Consider the following 26,868-nt stretch of genomic DNA (forward strand, 5'->3'; position numbering starts at 1 on the left):
GATGAGGTGACGACTTGTCTACGGTGTACCCCGCCTTCCCTCCGAATGCAGCTGAGATAGGCTCCAGCATCCCCCGTGACCCTAAAAGTGACATACGGTACAAAATGGATGGATGGATGGATGGATACTTTGTTTTAGCAACCAAGACTACTTCAGTTGTTGCTATCCTTCTTTGTGGGAACATTGTTGATTGTCATGTCATGTTTGGATGTACTTTGTGAACGCCGTCTTTGCTCCAAAGTAAGTCTTTGCTGTCGTCCAGCATTCTGTTTTTGTTTATTTTGTAGCCAGTTCAGTTTTAATTTTGTTCTGCATTGCCATCCCTAAGTTTCAATGCCTTTTCTTAGAGCCTCTCACCTTTAGTTTTGTCTTTGGTTTACGCATTAGATACCTTTTTACATGTGCGCTGGCTCCTGCTGTTTTCGGCATCTACAAAGCAATTAGCTACTGCCTGTCACCTACTGATATGGAAGAGTCTTACATGGTTACTCTGCCGAGCTCTAGAGAGCACCGACACTCAAAAACAACACACAAATTGCTGACTATAATTACTGGTTTGAAAAAAGTATTTTTAACCTAAATATGTGAAATCAGATAATCTCCCATGGCACACCAGACTGTATCTCACGGCACACTAGAGCGCCGCAGCACAGTGGTTGACAAACACTGTGCTAGAGCGTGCTCCCAAAAGTCGATTTATATCCAAATTTAAATGTTAAACTAATTCAATTCTAAATGGAGTCTAAATTTTTGATGGTTCAGCAAAAAAACATATTTTTGCCAATAAAAAGAAAAAGAGTCTGCTCACAAAAATAAATACATAACCACATTTAAATGTTTTATTTATTTAAATTCTAAATCGAGTCATAATTATCAACAATGAATTCAGCCAAAAATATTTTTGGGGGCAAATAAAAAAAATATACAAGTGTGCTCACAAAAATCAATGCATATTAAAATTGAAATGTTTGATTTATTTCAATTTTAAATCGAGTCTAAATTTTTGATAATTCAGCAAAAAAATATTTTTTGGGGCAATTTAAAAAAAATAAATAGTGTGCCCATGAAAATCAATGCATATCCAAATGATTGTTTTTATTTATTTTAATTCTAAATCGAGTCATAATTTTCGAGAATCAATTCAGCAAAAAAATATTTTTTGGGCAATTTTTACCAACAAAATTTGTGTGCTCACAAAGATCAACTCAAATCCAAATATAATTTTGTTAGTTATTTAAATTCTAAATCGAGTCATCATTTTCAAGAAACAATTCAGCAAAAAACTTTTTTTTTTGCCAATTTAAAAAAAAATAATTTGTGTGCTCACAAAAATTGATTCATATCCAAATTAAATTTTTGTATCTATTTCAATTCTAAATCGATTCATGATTTTCGAGAATTAATTCAGCAAAAAAGTATTTTTTTACCAATTTAAAAAATAAATAAATTGTGTGCTTACAAAAATCAATTAATATCCAAATTGAATTGTTTTATATATTTAAATTCTAAAACAAGTCATGATTTTTGAATATCAATTCAGCAAAAAATATTTGATTTGCCAATTTAAAAAATAAAAATGTGTGTGCTCACAGAAAAATCAAATCAATCAATCTATCAATCAATCAATGTTTACTTATATAGCCCTATATCACAAGTGTCTCAAAGGGCTGCACAAGCCGCAAAGACATCCTTGGCTCAGATCCCACATCAGGGCAAGAAAAAACTCAACCCAATGTGACAATGAGAAACCTTGGAGGGGACCGCAGATGTGGGGGACCCCCACGTCTGGCCGGTGCAATGGACGTCGAGTGGATCTAACATAATAGTGAGAGTCCAGTCCATAGTGGGGCCAGCAGGAGACCATCCCGAGCGGAGACAGGTCAGCAGCACAGAGATGTCCCAACCGATGCACGGATGAGCGCTCCACCCCGGGTCCCGACTCTGGACAGCCAGCACTTCATCCGTGCCCCCCTCTCCTTCGTGGAGGGGGGGAGTGGAAACAACATTGATCAAAACTTTTGATCAATGTTGTGTTCTGACCTTGATTTGACCACTGAATTTTGTTCATTTCCCAACCAAATTTTTACAAAACAAAAATAACATTGAAACAATATGCTTTTTTACGACGTTTATTCAATGTCATAGCTTTTTGTTAATGTGAAAAAAATCCTGTTCTATGGTGTTTGTCACAAAATAAGACAAACTATCATTTACCTGAGTTGCATATTCATTTTAATGATGGAATTCCACTGGAATGCATTTATGTATTTGAATTCCTTGGTCTTTGGATTGACCATAGGCTTACCTTTAAAGGCCTACTGAAACCCATTACTACCGACCACGCAGTCTGATAGTTTATATATCAATGATGAAATATTAACATTGCATCACATGCCAATACGGCCTTTTTAGTTTACTAAATTGCGATTTTAAATTTCCCGCGGAGTTTCTTGTTGAAAACGTCGCGGAATGATGACGCGTGCGCGTGACGTCACGGACTGTCAGGAAATATTAGGGCAGCACCACTTGCGGCTAAATGTCGTCTCTTTCCATCGCGCAATTAAACAGTAATCTGGACATCTGTGTTGCTGAATCTTTTGCAATTTGTTCAATTAATAATGGAGAAGTCTAAGTAGAAAGCTGGAGTTGGGAAGCTTTAGCCTTTAGCCACACAAACACACGGTGATTCCTTGTTTAAAATTCCCGGAGGTGAAGCGTTACTATGGATCAGAGCAGTCAAGCAAACATGGATCCTGACCACTTGTCAACCAGCAGGTTTCAGTGAGAAAATTGTGTTAAAAAGTCGCCTCTTACAGGAGATCTGTGGAGTTTGCGCCATCCATGCAGCTGCCGTCGACTTCCCTCAGACACTGGCCTCAAGACACCCGTGGACACACCCCTCTGACTATCAGGTACTATTTAATCTCACTAAAACACTAGCAACACAATAGAAAGATAAGGTATTTCCCAGAATACATCTGAATCCGTCCCAATGCAATAACCTTTTTTCTTTTTTTACTTTATTATTTTTTTTTTCTAGTCCTTCGCTATCAATATCATCATCCACGAATCTTTCATCCTCGCTCAAATTAATGGGGAAATTTTCGTTTTCTCGGTCCGAATAGCTCTTGCTGCTGGAGGCTCCCATTATAAACAATGTGAGGACGTGAGGAGCCCTCACCCTTGTGACGTCATCGTCTGCGACTTCCGGTAAGGCAAGGCTATTTTATTAGCGACCAAAAGTTGCGAACTTTATCGTCGATGTTCTCTACTAAATCCTTTCAACAAAAATATGGCAATATCGCGAAATGATCAAGTATGACACATAGAATGGACATGCTATCCTCGTTTTAAATAAGAAAATCTAATTTCAGTAGGCCTTTAAACCACATATTGATGATATTTGTAAGAAAATGTATGGCTGTTGGTGTTCTCTCTACAGATCAATCCATTGCTTTTCATTTCAGGTGAGAAAAAGAATCATTTCACAATTGTTACTTTCCATACTAGAATATGCTGATGTTGTTTACCAAAACATTACTGACTCTATCCTTAAACTACGCCAGATTTGATATAAAAATGTGTGCCCTGAGGTGTCCATTCAGAACTCAGCTTTGTGTCATGTACCAGGCTGTTCAACGGCTCAGTCCTGAATCGAGGAGTCACTTTCATTGATTTTTTTATTTATTTTTAAATATATTTACATACATGTTTCACTGTACTTAAAACAACGTTTTTTTCATTAAACAGCTCCCTATTCTCTTAGATGTATGAATTATCCATTTTTTACAGTACCAAAAATTCATAGGGAAATAGTCCGTACTTCATCTGAGGTCAAAGATCCATCTGATTGTAATAAATGATAAATGGGTTGTACTTGTATAGCGCTTTTCTACCTTCGTGGTACTCAAAGCGCTTTGACACTACTTCCACAATCATCTCCCTGCTTCTTTCAAATCCATTACTTTACTTTCCATATTTCGAATTTTTTACAAGAAACTTTAATTTTTGCAATTTTTTTTTAGAATTAGGGAGCTCACAAAATTGATTCACATCCAAATGAAAAGGTTTATTTATTGTGATTCTAGATTAAGTCGTAATTTTGGAGAATTGATATTACAAAAAATTTTTTATTTTTTTGTCTAATTTTTCCTTTTTTTTTTTTTTTCTTAATTAGGGTACCCATAAAAATCAAATGACATCCGAATATAATTCTTTTTTAAATTCCAATTCTAAATTAAGTCATAATTTTCAAAAATTGATCTTTAAAAAAACTTGTTTTTCCATATTTATTTTAGTTTTTAAAATAGGGTGCTGACAAAAATGTAAATAAATACAAATTTAAATTTGTATTTATTCCGATTTCATACGGAGTCATAATTTTTGAGAATCGATTTTTAAAAAGCCTTTGTTTTTGCAAAATAGTTTTTTTAAAACAATAGAGTGCTCACAGAAATAGACTTTACGAAAAGAAAACATTTTGGAGATATTTAAAAACAATATTTTTTGAAGAATTCATTTTTGGATTGAAATAAATTAAATGAACAACAATACATTAATTATTCATAAGAATGTATTTATTATTATCATTATGATTATTATTATTATTATTGATACTGTTGCTTTTATTAGTTTATTAGTTGTTATTTTTCCTCTTTTTGGTATTTTTCTCAATTTCTATACTACTGACATTATCATTCTGGGATTTTTTTAAATAGACATTTAAAAAAATTTTTTTTATCGTTTTTCAATATTAATAATTCATTTTATGTATTTATATAGTGCTTCGAAAGAGTACTCAATGAAAACATGATCATTATCATAAAAGCAAATTGCGTATGATCCTAAAGTACTAAAAGAACCAGTGTAGAACAACAATAAAATGGGTCAAAAGAAAGAGCACGATGTATTATGAGATAGTTTATCCAGTATTGAAAGTAGTTTTGAAAACATGGGTTTTTAAAAGTCTTTTGAACATTGCAGGGTTTTGACACAAGCGAATGGAAAGGGGGAGAAAGTTCCAAAGGGTAGAACTCAGTGTTGGGTTCTGCCAGAAGGATAGCAGGTGGTTTTTGGTGGAATGTGGGCTTCTAACAGGAAAGTGGGGGGTGTGGAGTTTTCCTTTCATAACCTGTAACCCAGGGGTGCCCAAATGTTTGGCCTCCAAGGGCCAAAGTGAAAATGTGCCAATGGTCCATGGGCCAAACACAGATCTTTACCGTGTGACATCTCCACCAGTGAGGAATTTATTCTCATACCCTCTATCCATCCATTTTCTACCGCTTGTCCCTTTTAGGGTTGCGGGGGGTCGCTGGACCCTATCTCAGCTGACCATATGTAAATAAACAGTATGTATATGTAAATAAACAGTAAGTCATGTGCTTAACTCGGTTAGCATGCAACTTTGTGTACATTTATAACCTCAAAACATTAACAAAGGTCATTTTCTGCAGATTTTCGCCATTTCCAGCTGTTGTTCGGTAACCACCTCTTCCAAGATATTTCATTCGATCAATTTCAAACTTTACCCAGACATTTGGAGGATGCTAGATACCATTGGGCATGCGTTCTCAAATTCCAACGCCACGAGTTAGCCTGTAAAATAAATATATATTTACAAACCCTGTTTCCATATAAGTCGGGAAATTGTGTAAGATGTAATTATAAATAAAATACAATCATTTGCAAATCATTTCTAACCCTTATTCAGTTGAATGTGCAACAAAGAAAACATATTTGATGTTCAAACTGATAAACATTTTTTTTGTGTGCAAATAATCATTGACTTTAGAATTTGATGCCAGCAACACATGACAAAGAAGTTGGGAAAGGTGGCAATAAATACTGATAAAGTTGAGGAATGCTCATCAAATACTTATTTGGAACATCCCACGGGTGTGCAGGCTAATTGGGAACAGGTGGGTGCCATGATTGGGTATAGAAAAAGCTTCCCAAAAAATGTTCAGTCTTTCACAAAAAAGGATGGGGCGAGGTACACACCTTGGTCCACAATTGCGTGAGCAAATAGTCAAACCGTTTAAGAACAACGTTTCTCAAAGTGCAATTGCAAGAAATTTAGGGATTTCAACATCTATGGTCCATAATATAATCAAAAGGTTCAGAGAATCTGGAGAAATCACTCCACGTAAGCGGCATGCCCAAAAACCAACATTGAATGACCGTGACCTTCGATCGCTTGGACGGCACTGTATCAAAAACCGACATCAATCTCTAAAGGATATCACCACATGGGCTCAGGAACACTTCAGAAAACCACTGTCACTAAATACAGTTCGTCGCTACATCTGTAAGTGCAAGTTAAAACTCTGCTATGCAAAGCGAAAGCTATTTATCAACAACACCCAGAAACTCCGCCGGCTTCTCTGGGCCCAAGATCATCTAAGATGGACTGATGTAAAGTGGAAAAGTGTTCTGTCGTCTGACGAGTCCACATTTCAAATTGTTTTGGAATTATTCGACATTGTGTCATCTGGACCAAAGGGGAAGCGAACCATTCAGACTGTTAGAAGCAAAGTTCAAAAGCCAGCATCTGTGATGGTATGGGGGTGCATTAGTGCCCAAGGCATGGGTAACTTACACATCTGTGAAGGCACCATTAATGCTGAAAGGTACATACAGGTTTTGGAACAACATATGCTGCCATCTAAGCGCCGTCTTTTTCATGGACGCCCCTGCTTATTTCAGCAAGACAATGCCAAGCCACATTCAGCACATGTTAAAACAGCGTGGCTTCGTAAAAAAAGAGTGCGGGTACTTTCCTGGCCCGCCTGCAGTCCAGATCTGTCTACCATCGAAAATGTGTGGCGCATTATGAAGCGTAAAATATGACAGCGAAGACCGCGGACTGTTGAACAACTTTTTTTTAACGCTTTCAAAGCTTCAACAATTAGTTTCCTCAGTTCCCAAACGTTTATCGAGTGCTGTTAAAAGAAAAGGTGGTGTAACAGAGTGCTAAACATGCCCTTTCCCAACTTTTTTGTCACGTGTTGCTGGCATCAAATTCTAAAGTTAATGATTATTTGGAAAAAAAAAAAAAAAAGTTTATCAGTTTGAACATCAAATATGTTGTCTTTGTAGCATATTCAACTGAATATGGGTTGAAAATGATATGGGAATTATTGTATTCCGTTTATATTTACATCTAACAGAAATTCCCAACTCATATGGAAACAGGGTTTCTAGAATTTCTCAGCACAGTCACCTCAATTTTACCATAAAATTTTACACAAAATTACATTAAATTGAAAAACTATACCGCTGTTGTGTGTACGTTAAAATGCCATTTTTTTTTTTACGTAAAATTTTCGGCCATTTTTTAACCGTGCCTTACTACAAATTGAAAAACTGTTGGGTTTTTTTAACCGCAACATTCTGACCACCGAGTTGCTACTGCTTTCGCGATGCATCACTGTAAATGGAAAAAAATGGTACCACCCATCCATCCATCTTCTTACGCTTATCCGAGTTCGGGTCGCGGGGACAGCAACCTAAGCAAGGAAGCACAGACTTCCCTCTCCCCAGCCATTTCGTCCAGCTCCTCCCGGGGGATCCCGAGGCGTTCCCAGGCCAGCCGGGAGACATAGTCGTGGCCTCCTATCGGTCGGACGTGCCCGAAACACCTCCCAAGGGAGGCATTCGGGTGGCATCCTGACCAGATGGCCTGACCACCTTATCTAGCTCCTCTCGATGTGGACCCACTGATGATTTTACAGTAAATTTCAGGCGAGTGAGCTCGCAGGTTTTTTTTTTTGCTGACTTTTTTACAGTGTAGCCTTGCGGACATGCCATTAATGTCATCAATGAATATGTGTTATATTTGGTAGCCGCCCTTCGGAGGGCCAAACAAAATCACATGGCGGGCCAAATTTGAGCCCTCAGGCCCCACGTCGAGCATCCCGGCTGAAAACTCTTTTAAAAAGGTTGTATCTTAATTTAAATGTCAAATAGTATATTACGAGAGTCATGTTGAATTTAGATTGGTATCCTGGACCGAATTATCGCCTCAACAATCGAATGGAATCTTAAGGTGCCCAAAGATTCCCACCTTGACTAAAAACCTCCCAACATGCGTACTGTAGTTACTCTATCTGCTTCTCTATTTACCTTTGCAGTATCTTATCAAGGTAACTGCACTGAAGGGACTATTGTGTACGACAACTGAGAGTGTGAGCCTATGACCAGGAGCTAACCGTGTGTGTGTGTGTGTGTGTGTGTGTGTGTGTGTGTGTGTGTGTGTGTGTGTGTGTGTGTGTGTGTGTGTGTGTGTGTGTGTGTGTGTGTGTGTGAGGGCCAGAAAAACACTTGTAAGTCACTGCAGCAACAGGTCAGGTGACCATGTTCTGTCACATCAAGAAGCATTGGTCAAGACTGGAACAAAACCATGCATGACTTGAGAGGCGTTGGACATTGAGGCCGAAGGATTGTTTTATCGTGAGGAAGAGACTGTGTTTTGTCAGGTTGTGTTGTAGAAAAAAAAAGGCTTTTCTCTCTGGCACTCATCGAAGGCGTACACTTTTCCTTCCCCTCTCATTTAAAGGCCTACTGAAACCCACCACTACCGACCACGCAGTCTGATAGTTTATATCGGTGGTTCTCAACCTCTTTTTTAGTGATGTACCCCCTGGGAACATTTTTTTAATTCAAGTACATCCTAATCAGAGCAAAGCATTTTTGGTTGAAAAAAAGAGACAAAGAAGTAAAATATTGCACTATGTCATCAGTTTCCATCAATCCATCCATTTTCTACCGCTTATTCCCTTTGGGGTCATGGGGGGGCGCTGGTGCCTATCTCAGCTACAATTGGGCGGAAGGCGGTGTACACACTGGACAAGTCGCCACCTCATTGCAGGGCTATTAAATTGTATAACGGTGCAAAATATTGCTCATTTGTAGTGGTCTTTCTTGAACTATTTGGAAAAAAAGATATAAAAATAACTAAAAATGTGTTGAAAAATAAACAAGTGATTCAATTATAAATAGAGATTTCTACACTCAGAAGTAATCATCAACTTAAAGTACCCTCTTTGGGGATTGTAATAGAGATCCATCTGGATTCATGAACTTAATTCTAAATATTTCTTCACAAAAAAGAAAATCTTTAACATCAATATTTATGGAACATGTCCACAAAACATCTGGCTGTCAACACTGAATATTGCATTGTTGCATTTCTTTTCACAGTTTGTGAACTTACATTCATATTTTGAATTATTATTATTCAATACATATATTTATAAAGGATTTAATGAATTGTTGCTATTTTTAGAATATTTAAAAAAAAATCTCACGTACCCCTTGGCATACCTTCAAGTACCCCCAGGGGTACGCGTATCCCCATTTGAGAACCACTGGTTTATATCAATGACGAAATATTAACATTGCAACACATGCCAATACGGCCTTTTTAGTTTACTAAATTGCAATTTTAAATTTCCTACGAGGTATCCTGTTGAAAACAACGCGGAATGATGAAGCTTATGTTGACGCGTGCTTGTGACGTTATTGGTTGAAGTGGACATTTCAGCCCAGCACCACTCACAGCTAAAAGTCGTCTCTTTTCGTCGCATACATACACAGTATTTTGGACATCTGTGTTGCTGAATCTTTTGCAATTTCTTCAGTTATTAATGGAGACTATAAAGAATAATGCTGTTGGTGGAAAGCGGTGGATTGCAGCGTCCTTTAGCAACCGAAACACAGCCGGTGTTTCTTTGTTTGTTGTGATGGTTTAACACAGAGCGGTCAAGCGAACATGTTTCTCTACCACGTCAACCAATTGTGATATTAAGTCGGCTCTTACCGAAGGCTTCAGCGGATTATGTGACCTCCTCCTGCAGCTGTCAGAAAGGCAGCTGTGATCTTGGCTCCTCCGTTGGCTTCTCTCAGAGACACTGGCGTTCACCGCAGCCCTCCGACTTTCAGGGATGACTTTATAATCTCACTAAAACACTATTAACACAATAAGCAGATAAGGGATTTTCCAGAATTATTCTAGTAAATGTGTCTAATAACATCTGAATCGCTTCCACTGCTGCCGCCTGGAGCTGTCACCTTTTCTTTTTTTTCTTTTTTTTTTTTTTTTTTTAGTGCTTCACTCTAACTTTCCTCATCCACGAATCTTTCATCCTCGCTCAAATTAATGGAGAAATCGTCGCTTTCTCGGTCCGAATTGCTCCTGCTGCTGGTGGCTATAATTATAAGAGCCCTACAACCCGTGACGTCGCGTGCACATCGTCTGCTACTTCCGGTACAGGCAAGTCTTTTTTATTAGCGACCAAAAGTTGCGAGTTTTATTGTCGATGTTCTCTACTAAATCCTTTCAGCAAAAATATGGCAATATCCCGAAATTATCAAGTATAACACTTAGAATGGACTTGCTATCCCTGTTTAAATAAGAAAATCTCATTTTAGTAGGCCTTTAATGTGTATGTGCTTTGCACCGGGTTTTTTCCTGGTCTCTAACCCCCCGGGATTTCAGTTTGGGACTTGCTTTTTCCCCTTCCTCTTCCCCCCCATGTTTACCGTTTTCCCTAGAGACGGGTTTGTACTGAAGCTGTTATTTGTTTGTACTTTTTGAATGCAATGATAATAAAGTTCCATCCATCCAATTAGGGATGTAACAGTTATCGTTAAGGTAAACCAGAGTAAAATTTCCCCGAAGGTTCGTACTCTTTTAAGTTGTAATTATCGTGAAACCGCACTTTGATAAAACTTTTGGGGATATTGCTCATTTACTTACGGAGCAATTTAGCGCGCTAATCGCTAGCTAGCTTAAATGTCATTATGAATACAAAACACATTACGAGTATCCCCATTCCAAACAGCAACTGTTTTGCCGCCCGTGGCTAATTTTTTAACTTTATAAAGATACTAATACGAATAAAATATAAAAAAGTGGAATAAAAGGGTAAACAGGTGAAATGTAAGGAGAAAAAGTGATTCCCATTCAAATGTATTTTTTTGTTTATTACAATAATAAATCCTCTCATAATTTTCAATAATCAAAAAAAAAACTTTGGTTTTTGGTAGTTATTTTTTTAAGAATTACAACGCTCACAAATGTGATTTGCATCCAAATTTTTCTGATTCTAAATCGTTTCATATTGTTTTAGAATTGATATTACAAAAAGAACTATTTTTGGCCCAGTTTGAATGTTGTTGTTTTTTTAAATATTTAGGGTGCCCATTAAAATCAATTCACATCCAATTTTCGAGAATGTATTTTACAAAAAAAGTGTTTTATTTATTTATTTATGTTGGTTTTTTTTAAGATAGGTTGCTGACAAAAATCGGAATAATTATAAATTTTAATTTGTATTCATTCCGATTTCAAATGGAGTCATACATTTTTAGAATCGATCTTTAAAAAGCCTTTATTTTTCCGAAATGTTTATTGTTTTTTGTTTAACAATAAAGATAACAAAAAGCCGCCATGCAGGCTGTTTTTTTTCTTTAAAACAGTCATTGTCCAAAAAATAATAATAAATCAAAATTAATGGTGTTATGCATTATTAACATATTGAATGTTACACTTTAAAATATTTTGGGGAAAATATTGCATATTTTGTGTTTGCTTTAAAAACATGTTTTATTTGACAAAATGCATAAAATTAACAAACAAAAAAACTTTAAAAAAAATTAAAGATGTATAATTGAAAGATAGATCTGAAGTTCCATCCATCCATTTTCTACCGCTTATTCCCTTTTGGGGACGCGGGGGGCGCTGGCGCCCATCTCAGCTACAATCGTGCGGAAGGCAGGGTACACCCTGGACAAGTCGCCAGCTCATCGCAGGGCCAACACAGATAGACAGACAACATTCACACTCACATTCAAACACTAGGGCCAATTTAGTGTTGCCAATCAACCTATCCCCAGGTGCATGTCTTTGGAAGTGGGAGGAAGCCGGAGTACCCGGAGGGAACCCACGCATTCATGGGTAGAACATGCAAACTCCACACAGAAAGATCCCGAGCCTGGATTTGAACCCAGGACTGCAGGAACTTTGTATTGTGAGGTTGAGCTACATATTTAAATGTTGAAAAATAATAATAATGTATGACCTATTTTTAACCCTTTTATGAGTGGGGCCCTTTGAATTCCTGAAAATGTGTTGATTTTTGTTTTTGCCGTAAAAAACAGGATTTTCTATAACAAAATGGCATCAAACATAAAAAATACCATGAATAAAAACGCTATAACGACAAATAGATATGAAATTGATCTAGAGATTTAACCTGTGACAAAAAAAAAAAATACAACATGACTTATTTTTACTATTTTTATGATTGAGACATTTCGGGGTCCCTGGGATCAAACTGGAGGGGAGTCCTAAAGGTTAAAAAAAAAAGATCATAATATCGTGTCGGTTTTGAAAAAGTTTGGACAACCCTAATTTAAACATTTCATCATTTAACGTTGCTTCGGCCAAGAAAAGCTGTGTGTACATATTACTTAGTTAATATTTGTTCTTGTTTTCTCAATAAAACTTGATTAAATTGTACTTTTTGACCACACTCAGCCATAAAAATAACCGTGATATGAAACTTTCATATCCTTGTTTCCAAAAAGACAGAGTCATGGTCTTGATGAGATGTTGGAGTCCGTGTCAAAAATGTCATTTCAAATATAAACTATGACTTCTGCAAAACTTTCAGACACTTTAATGCCCCACACTTCTACAAAACCTGTTATCTCTTCTTTGACCCCCGACAAATATACTTTACAACCGTCCCTAGTTTATCGCTGTTAATTGGTTCCGAACATGAGTGCAATGGATGAATTTCGACGGGGTAGGAAACTTTAATAGTGATTAAAATATTTTCATAGATAGAACATAAAATCATATTGTAACCATCTGAATCCCTTTTTCAACATTATTAGAGCCTTCTAAACATGAAATTACACCCTTTATTTACCTTTACGCTCTGTTACTCCAAAATTTTAACGCTGTCTGAGGCTGAGCCAATCAGTAGCCACGATACTGAACAGGTTGTCCTAATCCAGTGGCCAATACTACTGTAGTATTGATATTTTTTGTTCATTTAAGCTTTTTTTTTTTGCTTGAAAATGCTTGATTTAGGACCGAAAACTGTAAAATGGGTTATGGAAAAAAAAATACCCACAAAAAATCTGCAATTTGGGGAAGTTGCAAAATTTGGGCGCCATGGGGCGAGGAAAAAATGTAACGGTAGGATTATTCTCAAATTGAGCAAAAAATATATATTTTTCCAAGTACAAAATCTTACTGAAAACAGTATTTTTTTATGTGGCACACACATCATAGAATTTTGTTGTGAAATATTTAGGGATTGTGATCGATCAGTATCAGTCAATTCCTGTGAAAAAGTATTCAATCCGCCAATGCTGTATCACGTAAAAGATAGAAACCCATCTCCTATGGTTAATAATTTATTTATTTAATACTTTTTTTATTTTTATTACAGTGTGGAGACGTTCCACTAAACAAATTATTATTATTTCAATTGCAGCAAATAAACTGCATTTCTTACAAGTAGCATTATCACTGGAGGACGAGACTAAACATGTTACACACTAACTAAGAAAAAGTAGAAGCAGACAAGAAAGCGTACCAATCGCTAAGCTAGCTTGAAACAACACAAGGAATAACTCAAATTTTAACACTGAATTAGTAATCTTACGCTTGATTTTAATCTTATTTAATAATTATATCCAACATACATGCAGTTTCACGGAATAATACTTGTCCAATGATATGAAACGTATGTTAATCACAAAGATTATTATCAAGGCTTAGGTCAGGCTGATTACAAAAATCAATACTCATCACAAATACTGCTAAATAAGTATGCAGTGCTAAAATAAATACATTAGACCTCAATAATAATACAGCTTTATCACATTAGTCATGTTTTTTTGCGCTTAAGAAATTTCTCTACCACATCCAGACTTCTTCTGTTTGTTTGAGATTGTCATTACTGCCACGAGTGGGGGACAAGTTCATTACAACTGAGTAGGGCGGCCCTCTAGGGGGCGCTCGCGGCCCAACATGTTTATATATACATTTATGTGTGTATAAATGTATATATGCATAAGAGTATGTAGAGATGGGGGTGTTGTCCCGATACTTGTCATTTTTTTTCTCTTCACCTATTTTTTGAAATAACTATTGTTAATTTCTTTAAGGAAGACATGGAGAAACATTAAAGGAAAATATATTGTACCATTTCATGAAACCATTGCAATAAAGTAATAAAAAAGGGTAGTATCAGTATATATTTGATACTAGAGTAATTGGACTGATAGTTTTCATTTTTGCAAGACCATTTTTTTCTACCAATTTGTTAATGTTTACATATTTTCAAGGCACAAAATTATTTAAATGAGTTTGGTGTAGTGAGACTTAGAAAATAATACAAATAATGTAATTTAAATATTGTGTCGCCGTCCTGTTTTATCCCCCTGATTTGAAGTGTAATGGGAATGTACTGTGTGGGATCGATGTCGGCCAATCTCACTCATGGAGGATCCGTATCGGCACATAAAACCGGATCGGAACCCCCCCCAAGGAATATTTGGATCATGTTGGGAGCTGATTGGTCGCTGCTGGCAGACGCTCAGAGGAGACAAGACCAAAACCAACAGAATTCTTCCCCCCGTCTTTGTTGACTCGGGGTCAGACCGAGGTCGGGAGCCGGGGCGGCGGTGTGGTCTCTCAGCGCGAGAACGCCGCCGACGGCCCGCGCCGAGGTGCCCTTTGAGGCTCTCAGCGTGGGGCGGCCATGTTTAGTCTGCGAGCGCCGTCGCACACCGCGTCCATTTGTTTCGACAAGACGCCACCAGCTGCTTGTCCGACCAATTAGACCGTGTTGGCGGCCATTTAAATATTAACCCTCTATCTTCATTTTTGTGGACGATTGTTTGCTTCCGACTTTGAGGGAACACTTTGGGGAAAGCCTCTCTTTTCCCGGGAAGTCTCGCAAAAAATATTTTGGGGTGAATAAGTTATCGACTTCTTCATCTGTTTGTTGTACCGATACGAAAATGTATTGCAAAACTTTTTAAAATAGAGGGGATGACTAAAAAATATAATTTTTGGCCTTATTTTAACAGAAAATCTAATGATACGTTAAACATAAGTTTCTTTTTACAATCAAAGAGCAATTTCAACAGTAAATAAGATAGCCATGTGGTTCTCAAAAACTACCACCTTAGAAAAAACTGGGCCCTCCAAGTACCAAAATTTAAAATATAGTAGCATAGTATTCTGAAGTATTCATTAAAAACAAGGCAGATGTTTTGTTTAACAATGATATTTAATATTTTGACCATTGTAACATCACACACTTTGAACAGTAACATTGTGTTTGAATATTTAATTATTGATTCTTTGGCATACCACTAATAGTCCACGTACCACAGTTTGAGAATCTCTGAACGAGACAATGTCTCTTTTTTCGAATTACAAAGACACCTAATTTGTCTGCCCAGGTATGCAGTAACATATTGTTGTTTCCTATTCTATTATTTTGTCAAATTTATGAGGGACAAATGGTAGAAAATGGAAAAAACTGGGCCCTCCAAGTACCACCATAATGACCAACATTTAAAATATAGTAGCATAGTATGCTTAAGTATTCATTAAAAACAAGGCAGGTGTTTTATTTAACAAGGATATTTAATATTTTGACCATTGTAACATCACACACAGTTTGAACAGTAACACTGTGTTTGAATATTTGATTATTGATTCTTTGGCGTACCACTAGTGGGCCACGTACCACAGTTTGAGAATCTCTGAACTAGACAATGTCTCCTTTTTCGGGTTACAAAGACTGTCTACGTATGTAGTAGTATATTGTTATTGCTTATTCTATTATTTTGTCAGTATTGTGAGGGACAAACGGTAGAAAATGTATTAATAATCTACTTATGCATTTACTGTTGGTATCGGCTTCCTTTATTTTGTAACATGTTTTGTTCAAATCTAATAATCACTTATTTTTTTGTTTGATACTTTACATATATTTTTTGGTTGATAGTACGAATGTTGATGTGAGTCCAATACCAAGTAGTTACATCGTCATACATTGGTCATAATTAAAGTTCTACTTTGTCCTGGGACGTGTTTCATGAGTTTACAAACAATTAAAAAAAAAGACAAAAGATTTTTGGGATAATAAAAAAATATCAATGTAATCATTGTAGCATCAACTAGATATAACTTTTATACTTGGTATCATTACAGTCGATATTTGTGTACATTCCACAGCGCTAGCTGGCTGTTAGCGGTTAGCTATTGTATCCTCCTAAGGTGTGTAGCGATGCATGTTGAACTACATGAAACGTAGTATATTTGTCGCCATGGAGGCGAAGATTAGTGACTTAGAAGCAGCTAAAGCTCTGCGGCGGGACGTTAGCCGCTAGCTAGCCATGCTTTAAAGCTTCATCGTTAGTGTTGAAGCCAAAATGCGTCCATTCCCCCTTCCTCCGTCTCCACACTGTTTCCGCTTGTAAGTGCTTGCGTGTGTGTATATTGACTCACATGCGTCTCGGCTCTTATTACCAGCAATGTCCATGAAAAAAAGAAAAAACTACCGGTATTTTTCAAAGGCAGTATATCACCTACCATGAATTGATTAACGTGGACCCTGACTTAAACAAGTTGAAAAACTTATTCGGGTGTTACCATTTAGTGGTCAATTGTACGGAATATGTACTGAACTGTGCAATCTACTAATAAAAGTATCAATCAATCAATCAAAAAACCTTTTGCACTTTGTGATATACTGCGGCAGGACTTTTTCCGCGAGCTAACTATGCTTTAAAGCAGGTATGTCAAAGTCATTTTAGCTCAAGGGCCACATGGAGGATAATTTGTGCACACGCGGGCCGGCCTATTAAAATCATGGCATTAAGAATAGCAAATAAAGACAACTTCAGATAGTTTTCTTTGTCTTACTTGCAAAAAGTACAACAAACACATTCTGAAAATAATACAATAAAAAATATTTTTTTAAATACCGGCAAGCGGTAAAATTTAGATCCATGAAGGAAAGAAGAAAGTGAATGAATGTTTATAACTATACAAATATACATATGCGTAAAAATGTGTTTTCTTTTGTGTAATTTTTTAAAAATAAATTAAGTAACGTTTATGACAACCTTTTTTCAAAACATAATACATAACGTGAGATATAACAGGATCATGTATACATTTATCATTTGTTTTCAAAATACCTACTCAGTGGCCTAGTGGTTAGAGTGTCCGCCCTGAGATCGGTAGGTTGTGAGTTCAAACCCCGGCCGAGTCATACCAAAGACTATAAAAAAAATGGCACCCATTGGTTCCCTGCTTGGCACTCAGAATCAAGGGTTGGAATTGGAGGTTAAATCACCATATATGATTCCCAGGCGCGGCACAGCTGCTGCCCACTGCTCCCCTCACCTTCCAGGGGGTGATCAAGGGGATGGGTCAAATGCAGAGGACAAATTTACCCGCACCAAGTGTGTGCGTGAGAATCATCGGTACTTTAACTTTAAAACTGTTACAAAATTTACCGTGGGACCCCATTTTTATGAGTTGACGGGGTCCCTGAGGACCCATTTTGAAAATTCCTAGCGCCAAAACTGATGGAGTATTGGTGCGTGCAAAACAGCAGCAGGTGGCTGTGGCCTGCGAGCTGCTTCTAATACTCATTAACTATCATTAAGGGGGCTGTCACGCCAAATTTCTTCCCTCCTACAAAAACCTTCCCCCCCCATTTACTTCCGGGGTCATGATTAATACAGACGTTTTGTTAACGCTATATTATAAAAATATAACGCTATATTATAAAAATAAAGACGTTTTGTTAACGCTATATTATAAAAAAAAATTAAAAAAAATTTACAAACACAAGCTATGGGATGACACATTTACTTCCAGGGTCACGTTTCCTCTTATGTCATCCCATAGCTTGTGTTTGTAAATTGTTTTTTACATTTTTGTATAATATAGCGTTAACAAAACGTCTGTATTTCTATAATATAGCGTTAACAAAACGTCTGTATTAATCATGACCCCCGAAGTAAATGGGGGGCGGGGGGGGTAGAAGAAATTTGGCGTGACAGGGCCATAGATAACTGTGATGAGATGGTGACTTGTCCAGGGTGTAGTCCGCCTTCCGCCCGAATGCAATTGAGATAGGCTCCAGCGACCCCCTGCAACCTCAAAAGGGACAAGCGGTAGAAAATAGATGGATGGATGGGCCATATAGATAATTCATTTGCGGGCCTTGACTTTGACACCGATGCTTTAAAGCTTAATTGTTAGTTTTGAAGCCAAAATGCTTCCATTCCCCCTTCCTCCGTCGCCACACTTTTTCCTCTTTTAAGTGCTGCGTGTGTGTGTTGACTCACATGCGCCTCGGCTCTTATTACCAGCAATGTCACCGCCATCATGTGGAAAAAAATAAAAAATTTATAAAAAAGTACCGGTATTTTTCCAAAGCAGTGTTGCACCTTTTTTAGTTTGTGATGTAGTGCACAGGAAGCACAACATGCAGCATTTCCCCCTTTTTGAACCTTTTTATTAGGAAAAGTCAAAGACGTAATCACATTGAAACCAACAAACAATATATCAAAGGACACGCTGCGTTGTTTTTTTTGTTTTTTTTTTTTGTTTGAAAAGCGACCTAATAAACAAGACCCTCCTCTTCTGTCGTGTGACCTGCAAGTCTTTATCGTCCCTCAGTTTATGGACAACTGATGGTGTTGGACAGAAGAAGGCACGTTCGGACCGCCGTGCGACACCTTTTGAGAGCCCTCCGACGCTATTTTTTTTTTGTAACACCCGCACACTATCGGCCCACCAGTGGGAGCGCCATAGTGCAATGTACCGTACGTAAATCTCCCATAGTGCATCTCTCCTCTCGGCTTTATAGTAACGCGCTTGGTCCGGTGCAAAGCGTTCACCTGTCCAGGTAACAACACGGCCGGTCTACAGGGGGAGAACGTCCCCCCCAAGTGTGAGGTTGTAACATGAATAAAGCGGAAACTGGTGAAACTTGTAACTTGTCCACAAAGCAGAATATATGATATATTAGAATTTATTCCCTTTATAAATAAATGCAAACAAATCCTCCCAAGCCCTCCCCCTTTACACTCCCCCCTAACCCCCCCTTCCACGCGCGCACTCACATTGCTGCTATTTACATTTTGTACAAAGTCCATCTTCTTCATGGTCGTCAGGCTTGTGTGTGCGTGGTGTAACCAGAGAGTCTCCATGGGAAAATAAAAACCTTCTTTGGTCCATCTAACATGGCGGCCGGTCTCTTCCGCCGGACAGGAAGTCCATTAGGAGGCGTTGAGGACCGAGCGGCTGTACAGAGTCTGGTAGTAGGCACCGGAGTCCATTGCTGCTGGGCCGGGGCTGTCGTAGATCTGCTTGGCGGCCACGGGCGACCCGGCGGCGTAGTTGTTATACGCCATCACCTGGTCCTGGTAGGACTTCAGGTCCATCTTCTGCTCGTTGGACATGAGGTTGGTGATGGAGAAGGGGTGGTTGAAGTTGTAGTGGGGGTCCAGGGACTTGAGGGCGTCGCTCTGCAGGTCCATGTGCTGCTGCATGGCGCCGGGCAGGAGGTGGGCGCCGCCCGCCAAGGACTGGGAGTGGAAGACGGGGTTCATGGCGGCAGTGGCGGAGAGAGACAAGGAGGACGGGGGGATAGCGGAGGAGGAGGTGGACGGCGGCTGGGACAGAGGCGGGCTGTGGAGGTGGGTGGACAGCGGGGGACAGTCCAGCGGAACCAGCGAGTTCCTGGAAAGCGGCTGGTCGTCGGAAGAACCCGGGTGGGAGCTGTCCGAGTGGGCTGAGTCCGCTTCCTCCGAGCCCCCCGTGGGGCTTCTGTCCTCCAACATAACGTCGCCGCCGTGGACCCCTTTACCGCCCTCCTTGCTGGCCTTCTTGGCCATCTTGTCTTCGATCTTGAAGCGCTTCTGGCGCCGCAGGTAGCAGCCGTTCTCGAACATGTTCCCGGACTGCGGGTGCAGGGTCCAGTAGGAACCCTTGCCCGGCTTGTCGGGCGAGCGGGCCACCTTGACGAAGCAGTCGTTGAAGGACAGCGAGTGGCGGATGGAGTTCTGCCAGCGCTGCTGGTTCTCACGGTAGTACGGGAACAGGTCCATGATCCACTGGTAGATCTCATTGAGGGTGAGCATCTTGCTGCCGCTCTGCTGGATGGCCATGGTGATGAGCGAGATGTAGGAGTACGGCGGCTTGGCGTGGGTCAGCGAGCGCCGGTACGGCTTCGGCGGGATCTCCTTGGGCCCCGCCCGGCTCAGGGAGGCGCCCGACGAGTATCCCAGCTGGCTCATGGACTGGCCGTGCATGTTCTGGTAGTGGGACAGGGAGCCCAGGGAGCCCGCATTGGCCGGGCCCAGCTGGGTGAGCGAGCCTGAGCTGAGGGAGGGCGCCACCGGGGAGAGCGGCATGTGAGCCGCCCCGGAGCCCATGGAGGCCAGTGGCGAGGTGCTGAGGCCCGAGCCGGGGTACGCCATGTTCATGCCCGCAGGGCCGGAGCCGGCCGGGTTGAGGTTGATGTAACTGTTGATGGTGCCCATGGGGCCCACAGAACCCAGAGCCGAGTTCATGCTGCTGGGAGAGGAATACATCTGCAACACACAAACACACGCACACACGATAACTTTGACAAGAACACACACAATAACTAGAAATAACACACTTTCACTTCATTAAAAACACACTTTTTTTGTTATAATAACACACTTTAACTTTATTATTAACACATTTTAACTTTAATAGTATCAAACTTTAACTTTAATAACACACTTTAACTTCATTAATAACACACTTTCATTTTAATAATAAAACACTAACTGTATTGATAACAAACTTTAACTTTATTTGTAACAAACTTTAACTTTGAAAACACATTTTAACTTCATTAATAACACACTTTAACTTCCATCCATCCATTTCCTAACGCTTGTCCCTTATAAAACACTTTAACTTTATTAATACCAAACTAACTTTAATAGTAACAAACTTCAATTTTAATAACACATTTTATGTCCATTAATAACACACTTTTAATTATAAGACACATTTTTATAGTAACACATGTTAATATTAACAAACTTTAACTTTAATAGCACACTTTGACTTTATTAATAACAAACTTTAACTTTAATAACACACTTTAACTTTAATAATAACAACATTTAACTTTAATAACTCATTTTAACTTCATTAATACCACACTTTGACTTTAATAATTACAAACTTTAACTTCAATAACACCTTTTGACTTGAATTATACCACATTTTAACTTTAACAACACACTCTAACTTCATTAATAACACACTTTAGCTCCTTTACTTTTAATAACACACATTTTACGTGAGAACACTCTAACTTCCTTAGTAACACACTTCACCCTTCATAACCACACACTTTAATAATACCACACTTAAAAGTCACACGTTTTTTCACCTAAAACTTTTTTTTTTTTAAACCCTCCCATTCATTCGCAGCAGCAACAAGTTGTTCTCCTGAGGCGCGCGGCGGTGCAAAAAGTGCGTGTCGGCGTGAAAGGAGGCTTCTGACTGACTTCTTATCAATGCACAATGAAGCTCTCAGTGCACGCGGATTTCACACTCACACGTGAACGTGGAAATGCGTAAAAAAAAAAAAAAGCGCGTCACAGTCCTCGCTGGCCTCTCCGTGGAAAAACAACCAGCACTGGAAAAAAATCTCCCCAAAAAATGTATTTAACTGCACCGATTGACACGTGCCGTGGGAATATTAGAACACGACGTGTAATTCTCTGATGTGAAGTGGAGGTGTGGATTATTATCACGCGTTAATTTCATCAGCTGCCTCATCAAACTAATCAAATTAACTTGAATCCAATTAGCAAGTGTCCGCACATTGATCCCTTGATTCTGGAAATTATTTCTTTTCAACCAGCTGCAAATTAAAATTATGTCATTTTTGTATGATAAAACATATTTTGTTGTTGTTGTTTTGTTATTTCTGAGAATAATAATAATAGCATGTTGTCCACTTGGGCCTTCTGCTCTTGCACGAGGCCCTCTTCTGAACACGCATTTATCGAAATGACAAAGGGACAAGTGGTAGGAAATTGGATGGATGGACAAACATATAAATTGTACTAATTCGTATTTATGCTTTGCTTATTATTCTTTTTTTTTTACAATATTTACAATTTTTTTAATGTTAAGTCCACATTTAAACACTTATTACTCAACCAATTTAAAATAACTTAAGGAGGATTTAAATAATTCCAACTTACTTGATAAAATATATAGTAATAGAAAAATGTAGGAATATTTAAGTTATTATTTTATATTACCTCGCTGGCTTCGCTGTAGAAAGTATTCCACTCAGGTAGGTCGTGGGCTTCCATCTTCACAGAGCTCAACATCCCCAACAAATCACTTTAAAAAAAAAATATCTACGCAGTATGCTTTCAGATATGAAATAATTCTTCTTTAAAAAAAAAAAAAAGTTTTAAATCCTCTGGTAAAAGTTGGTCCTGAGTTGTGGAAAAGTCACGCAATCTCAGTCCTCCATGTTTTCCAGAACCCGCTGGTTCTGACCCGACGATACGGTGCTGGAGGCCCGCTGGAGGCTGCTGTGTGCCGGCATAGGACGCTCCGTGACAGGCGGGAGGAGAGAGTCTCGCAGACGGCGTGGAGCCCGCAGACGGACGTCCTCTTATAAGGTAACGGCGCGGGAGCTGCCCCGCCTCCGCTGCCGAACATTTGAATAGGATGAAGGCGCTCAGGAAGGTCCTGCAGAAAGGCCGATGTAGCCCCCTGGTGTGCTGTTTATTGGCCCGGCGGCGGCTGGCCCCCCCACCCTCAACCTTCAAAATAATTGTATTTACTTTTTGGGGACTTTTAAGTTATGCCTGCCTCTTGAAAAAAAAAATTAAGATAACTATGTTAATAATAATTTAAAAAAAAAAACGTTTATTGCGCGTTTTTGTACCCCCCAAAAAATGCACATTTACCTGATAAAATAAAGACAAAAATATTTACTCGTACTCAGACTTTAAAGGCCTACTGAAATTAGATTTTCTTATTCAAACGGGGATAGCAGGTCCATTCTATGTGTCATACTAAATCATTTCGCGATATTGCCATATTTTTGCTGAAAGGATTTAGTAGAGAACATCCACGATAAAGTTCGCAACTTTTGGTTGCTAATAAAAAAGCCTTGCCTGTACCGTAGCAGACGATGTGCGCGTGACGTCACGGGTTGTAGAGCTCCTCACATTCTCACATTGTATACAATCGTGGCCACCAGCAGCGAGAGCGATTCGGACCGAGAAAGCGACGATTTCCCCATTAATTTGAGTGAGGATGAAAGATTTGTGGATGAGGAAAGTGACAGTGAAGGACTAGAAAGAAGAAGAAAAAGACGAGGGCAGTGTGAGCGATTCAGATGTTTTTAGACACATTTACTAGGATAATTCTGGAAAATTCCTTATCTGCTTATTGTGTTACTATTGTTTTAGTGAGATTATATAGTCGTACCTGAAAGTCGGAGGGGTGTGGTGACCGCCAGTGTCTCCGAGGGAAGCCACGTTTCTGGACGAGGCAAGGCAGCCGGGCTGAGATTTTTATTTTTATTTGTTTTCCCTCCACGGAGTAAGCATCCGACGGTCGGTGGCGGCCGGTGGGAGGAGGCAAGAGAGTCCACAGCTGCAGGAAGAACGACGCAAACTCTCCGCTCATGTCTACGGTAAGAGCCGAATGTAAACAAGGAAACACCGGCTGTGTTGGTGTTGCTAAAGGCGGCCGCAATTCACCGCTTCCCACCTACATCTTTCTTCTTTGACATCTCCATTATTAATTGAACAAACTGCAAAAGATTCAGCAACACAGATGTCCAGAATACTGTGTAAAATATGCGATTAAAGCAGACCACTTATAGCTGTGATCGTTGCTGGATCAAAATGTCCGCGTTATCATACCGCAACGTTTTCAACGAGATACTTCGCTCGAAATTTAAAATGACAATTTACTAAACTAACCCGGCTGTATTGGCATGTGTTGCAATGTTAAGATGTCATCATTGATTTATAAACTATCAGACTGAGTGGTCGGTAGTATTGGGTTTCAGTAGGCCTTTATTGCCTTTTTCCTTATATATCTATATATCTATTAATATATATCTATACATATATATATATATATATATATATATATATATATATATATATATATATATATATATATATATATATATATATATTGCTGTTTTTTGCACTTGAAAGCGGCCTGCAGGTGCGCCGCCGGAATACACAAGACGGAGCGAGGCGTGTGCATGTCAATGGCGGCCCTAATGGCGGCTCAATGGTCATGTAATGACGCGCACGCAGGAGGTCGTCAGGATTAAATCGCCACGAAATGACACAAAAACAGGAAGGCGCGTGCGTGAGAGAGAGAGGGGGCGGTGTGAAGGGTCGCGGTGCACGCGCACTGTGAGGAGGGCGGGATCCCGACGGAGTGACACTTCTGTGTGTTTGGAATGATGCAATTAGGGGGCAGGTAATCCATTTAGTGACGTCACGGCACCTGATCATGCCACCCGGAAGTCGGCACTGAGCTATGATTAATTTTTTTTATTTTTTTTTATGTTTATTTATAAATTTCAACATTAACAATCAAAGGAGAAACAATAATCAAAATAGTTCAACAACAGTATAAAACATTACCAAACATAATAAAAACAGCACAAAACAGCACCAGGGTGTTGTAAATTCAAAGAAACAAAAATACAATACAAAAAATTATATAAATGATAAACAAAGTGCAAAGCCATAGGCTCATTCGGATTAATTAAATAACTTAAATTTAGAACACAGCATCATCGTTTTCACAGCTTTTTTGTTGTTAGAGGTAGAGAGCGTTCTAAGGTAAAGCTCAAAATCTTTTTTTAAAGGCACAAAAAACAGGTCGGGTATTGAGAAACTTACAATAGCTATGATTAAAGTGGATAATCATTAATAACTGCCAATCGTTCATAAAGAGGGTGTGATCCACTTCTTGGACACTTGATTAGGCACACTGTGTAGTCAGATCCCATATAAAAATACATAACTTAGCAAAAATAATAATCATGTTCATGCACACTGCCTTTATTTATTTGTTTTGCTTTATTTTGAAATTCGACACTCAACTAATATAATGACATTATGTTTTTGTTTTATTGCCACATTATAGAATTTTTTTATTTTTTTAAAGCGAAAACAAGAACGTATGAAGAGAAAACACTGTAATAGCGATATATAATAACTAACAACACAAAGGGTTTTACATGTAACTTTGATCATTTTTACAAAATTCCAATAATATATAAACATTAGGGCTGTGAATGTTGGGTGTCCAACGATTCGATTCAATACCGATTCTTGGGGTCACGATTCGATAATATATCGATTCGATTCGATTCTCGATTCAAAAACGATATTTTTCCGATTCAAAACAATTCTGTATTCATTCAATACATAGGATTTCAGCAGGATCTGCCCCAGTCTTCTGACATGCTAGCAGAGTAGTAGATTTTTAAATAAAAAAGCTTTTATAATTGCAATAAGGTAAATTTGTTTTAACTATTAAACGAACCAAAAATATGACTTATTTTATCTTTATGAAAATATTGGACACACTGTGTTGTCAAGCTTATGAGATGCGATGCAAGTGTAAGCCACTGTGACACTCTTTTTTTTTTTTATAAATGTCTAATGATAATGTCAATGAGGGATTTGTAATCACTGCTATGCTGAAATTATAACTAATATTGATACTGTTGTTGATAATATTCATTTTGGTTTCACTACTTTTGGTTTGTTCTGTGTCATGTTTGTGTCTCCTCAATTGCTCTGTTTATTGCAGTTCTGAGAATATATATATATATATTTTTTTTTTTTAAATGAGAATCGATTCTGAATCGCACAACGTAAACGATTCGATTCGTATTCGAATCTATTTTTTTCCCACACCCCTAATAAACATGCTTTTAAAATGTGCGTCCCTCGGTGGAAAAAGTTCGGACCACAAATATAATATCCTCCCTGACCTTATAACAATACTTTCAGGTAAGAATGTAATACTTCCAGTATTATTAAATACACGTGAGAATTATTGGTTGTCTCCACAAGCTGGATTGTGTTTACCATAGAGCACTGAGATTCATCACCAACTGCGCTCCCCTTACTCACCATTGTGTCTTATACTAATTGGTTAACTGGACATCTTTATGTGCTCGATGCCTCAATCATTGGTATGTTTTCATCTACAAAACCCTTCTTTGTATCACTTCATCTTATCTATTTTGTCTTTTAACAAAAAAACAAGGAAGTCACAATCTTCGTTCAATGAATGTTCTGCAATTTGTCATCCCCAAAGTAAGAACTGAATTGGGCAAGAAAGCATTTAGGTTTTCACCACCTAAGGCTTGGAATAACCTACAATCGAATATTCAACTTCAAACCCTTGTTACATTAAATGAGTTTAAAGGCCTACTGAAATGAGATTTTCTTATTTAAACGGGGATAGCAGGTCCATTCTATGTGTCATACTTGATCTTTTCGCGATATTGCCATATTTTTGCTAAAAGGATTTAGTAGAGAACATCCACGATAAAGTTTGCAACTTTCAGTGCTAAGAGAAATGCCCTGCCTGTACTGGAAGTCGCAGACGATGACGTCACATGTTTGATGGCTCCTCACATATTCACATTGGTTTTATACCGGGCGGTATAGCTCGGTTGGTAGAGTGGCCGTGCCAGCAACTTGAGGGTTGCAGGTTCGATTCCCGCTTCCGCCATC

General features: G+C 38.6%; 1 protein-coding gene and 1 long non-coding RNA gene across 2 annotated transcripts in view; one reads left to right on the forward strand and one right to left on the reverse strand.

The window, feature by feature from the left end:
• Positions 1–23,907, forward strand: part of LOC133536911 (uncharacterized) — a 156,710-nt gene extending 132,803 nt beyond the window's left edge. Inside the window, exon 3 of the long non-coding RNA XR_009802581.1 lies at positions 22,611–23,907. This is a non-coding gene — a long non-coding RNA (uncharacterized LOC133536911). The remainder of the gene's footprint in view (positions 1–22,610) is intronic.
• On the reverse strand, positions 19,165–22,709 carry foxa3 (forkhead box A3). Its single transcript, XM_061877610.1, has 2 exons — positions 22,381–22,709; positions 19,165–20,655 (listed from the first exon to the last, which is right to left on the reverse strand). The coding sequence occupies exons 1-2, from the start codon at positions 22,450–22,452 to the stop codon at positions 19,339–19,341; spliced, it is 1,389 nt and encodes a 462-aa protein (XP_061733594.1). The 5' UTR covers positions 22,453–22,709; the 3' UTR covers positions 19,165–19,338.
• Positions 23,908–26,868: the final 2,961 nt, after the last annotated feature.

The sequence above is a fragment of the Nerophis ophidion genome, linkage group LG18 (genome assembly GCF_033978795.1).
Source record: "Nerophis ophidion isolate RoL-2023_Sa linkage group LG18, RoL_Noph_v1.0, whole genome shotgun sequence".
Classification (NCBI taxonomy): Eukaryota; Metazoa; Chordata; class Actinopteri; order Syngnathiformes; family Syngnathidae; genus Nerophis; species Nerophis ophidion.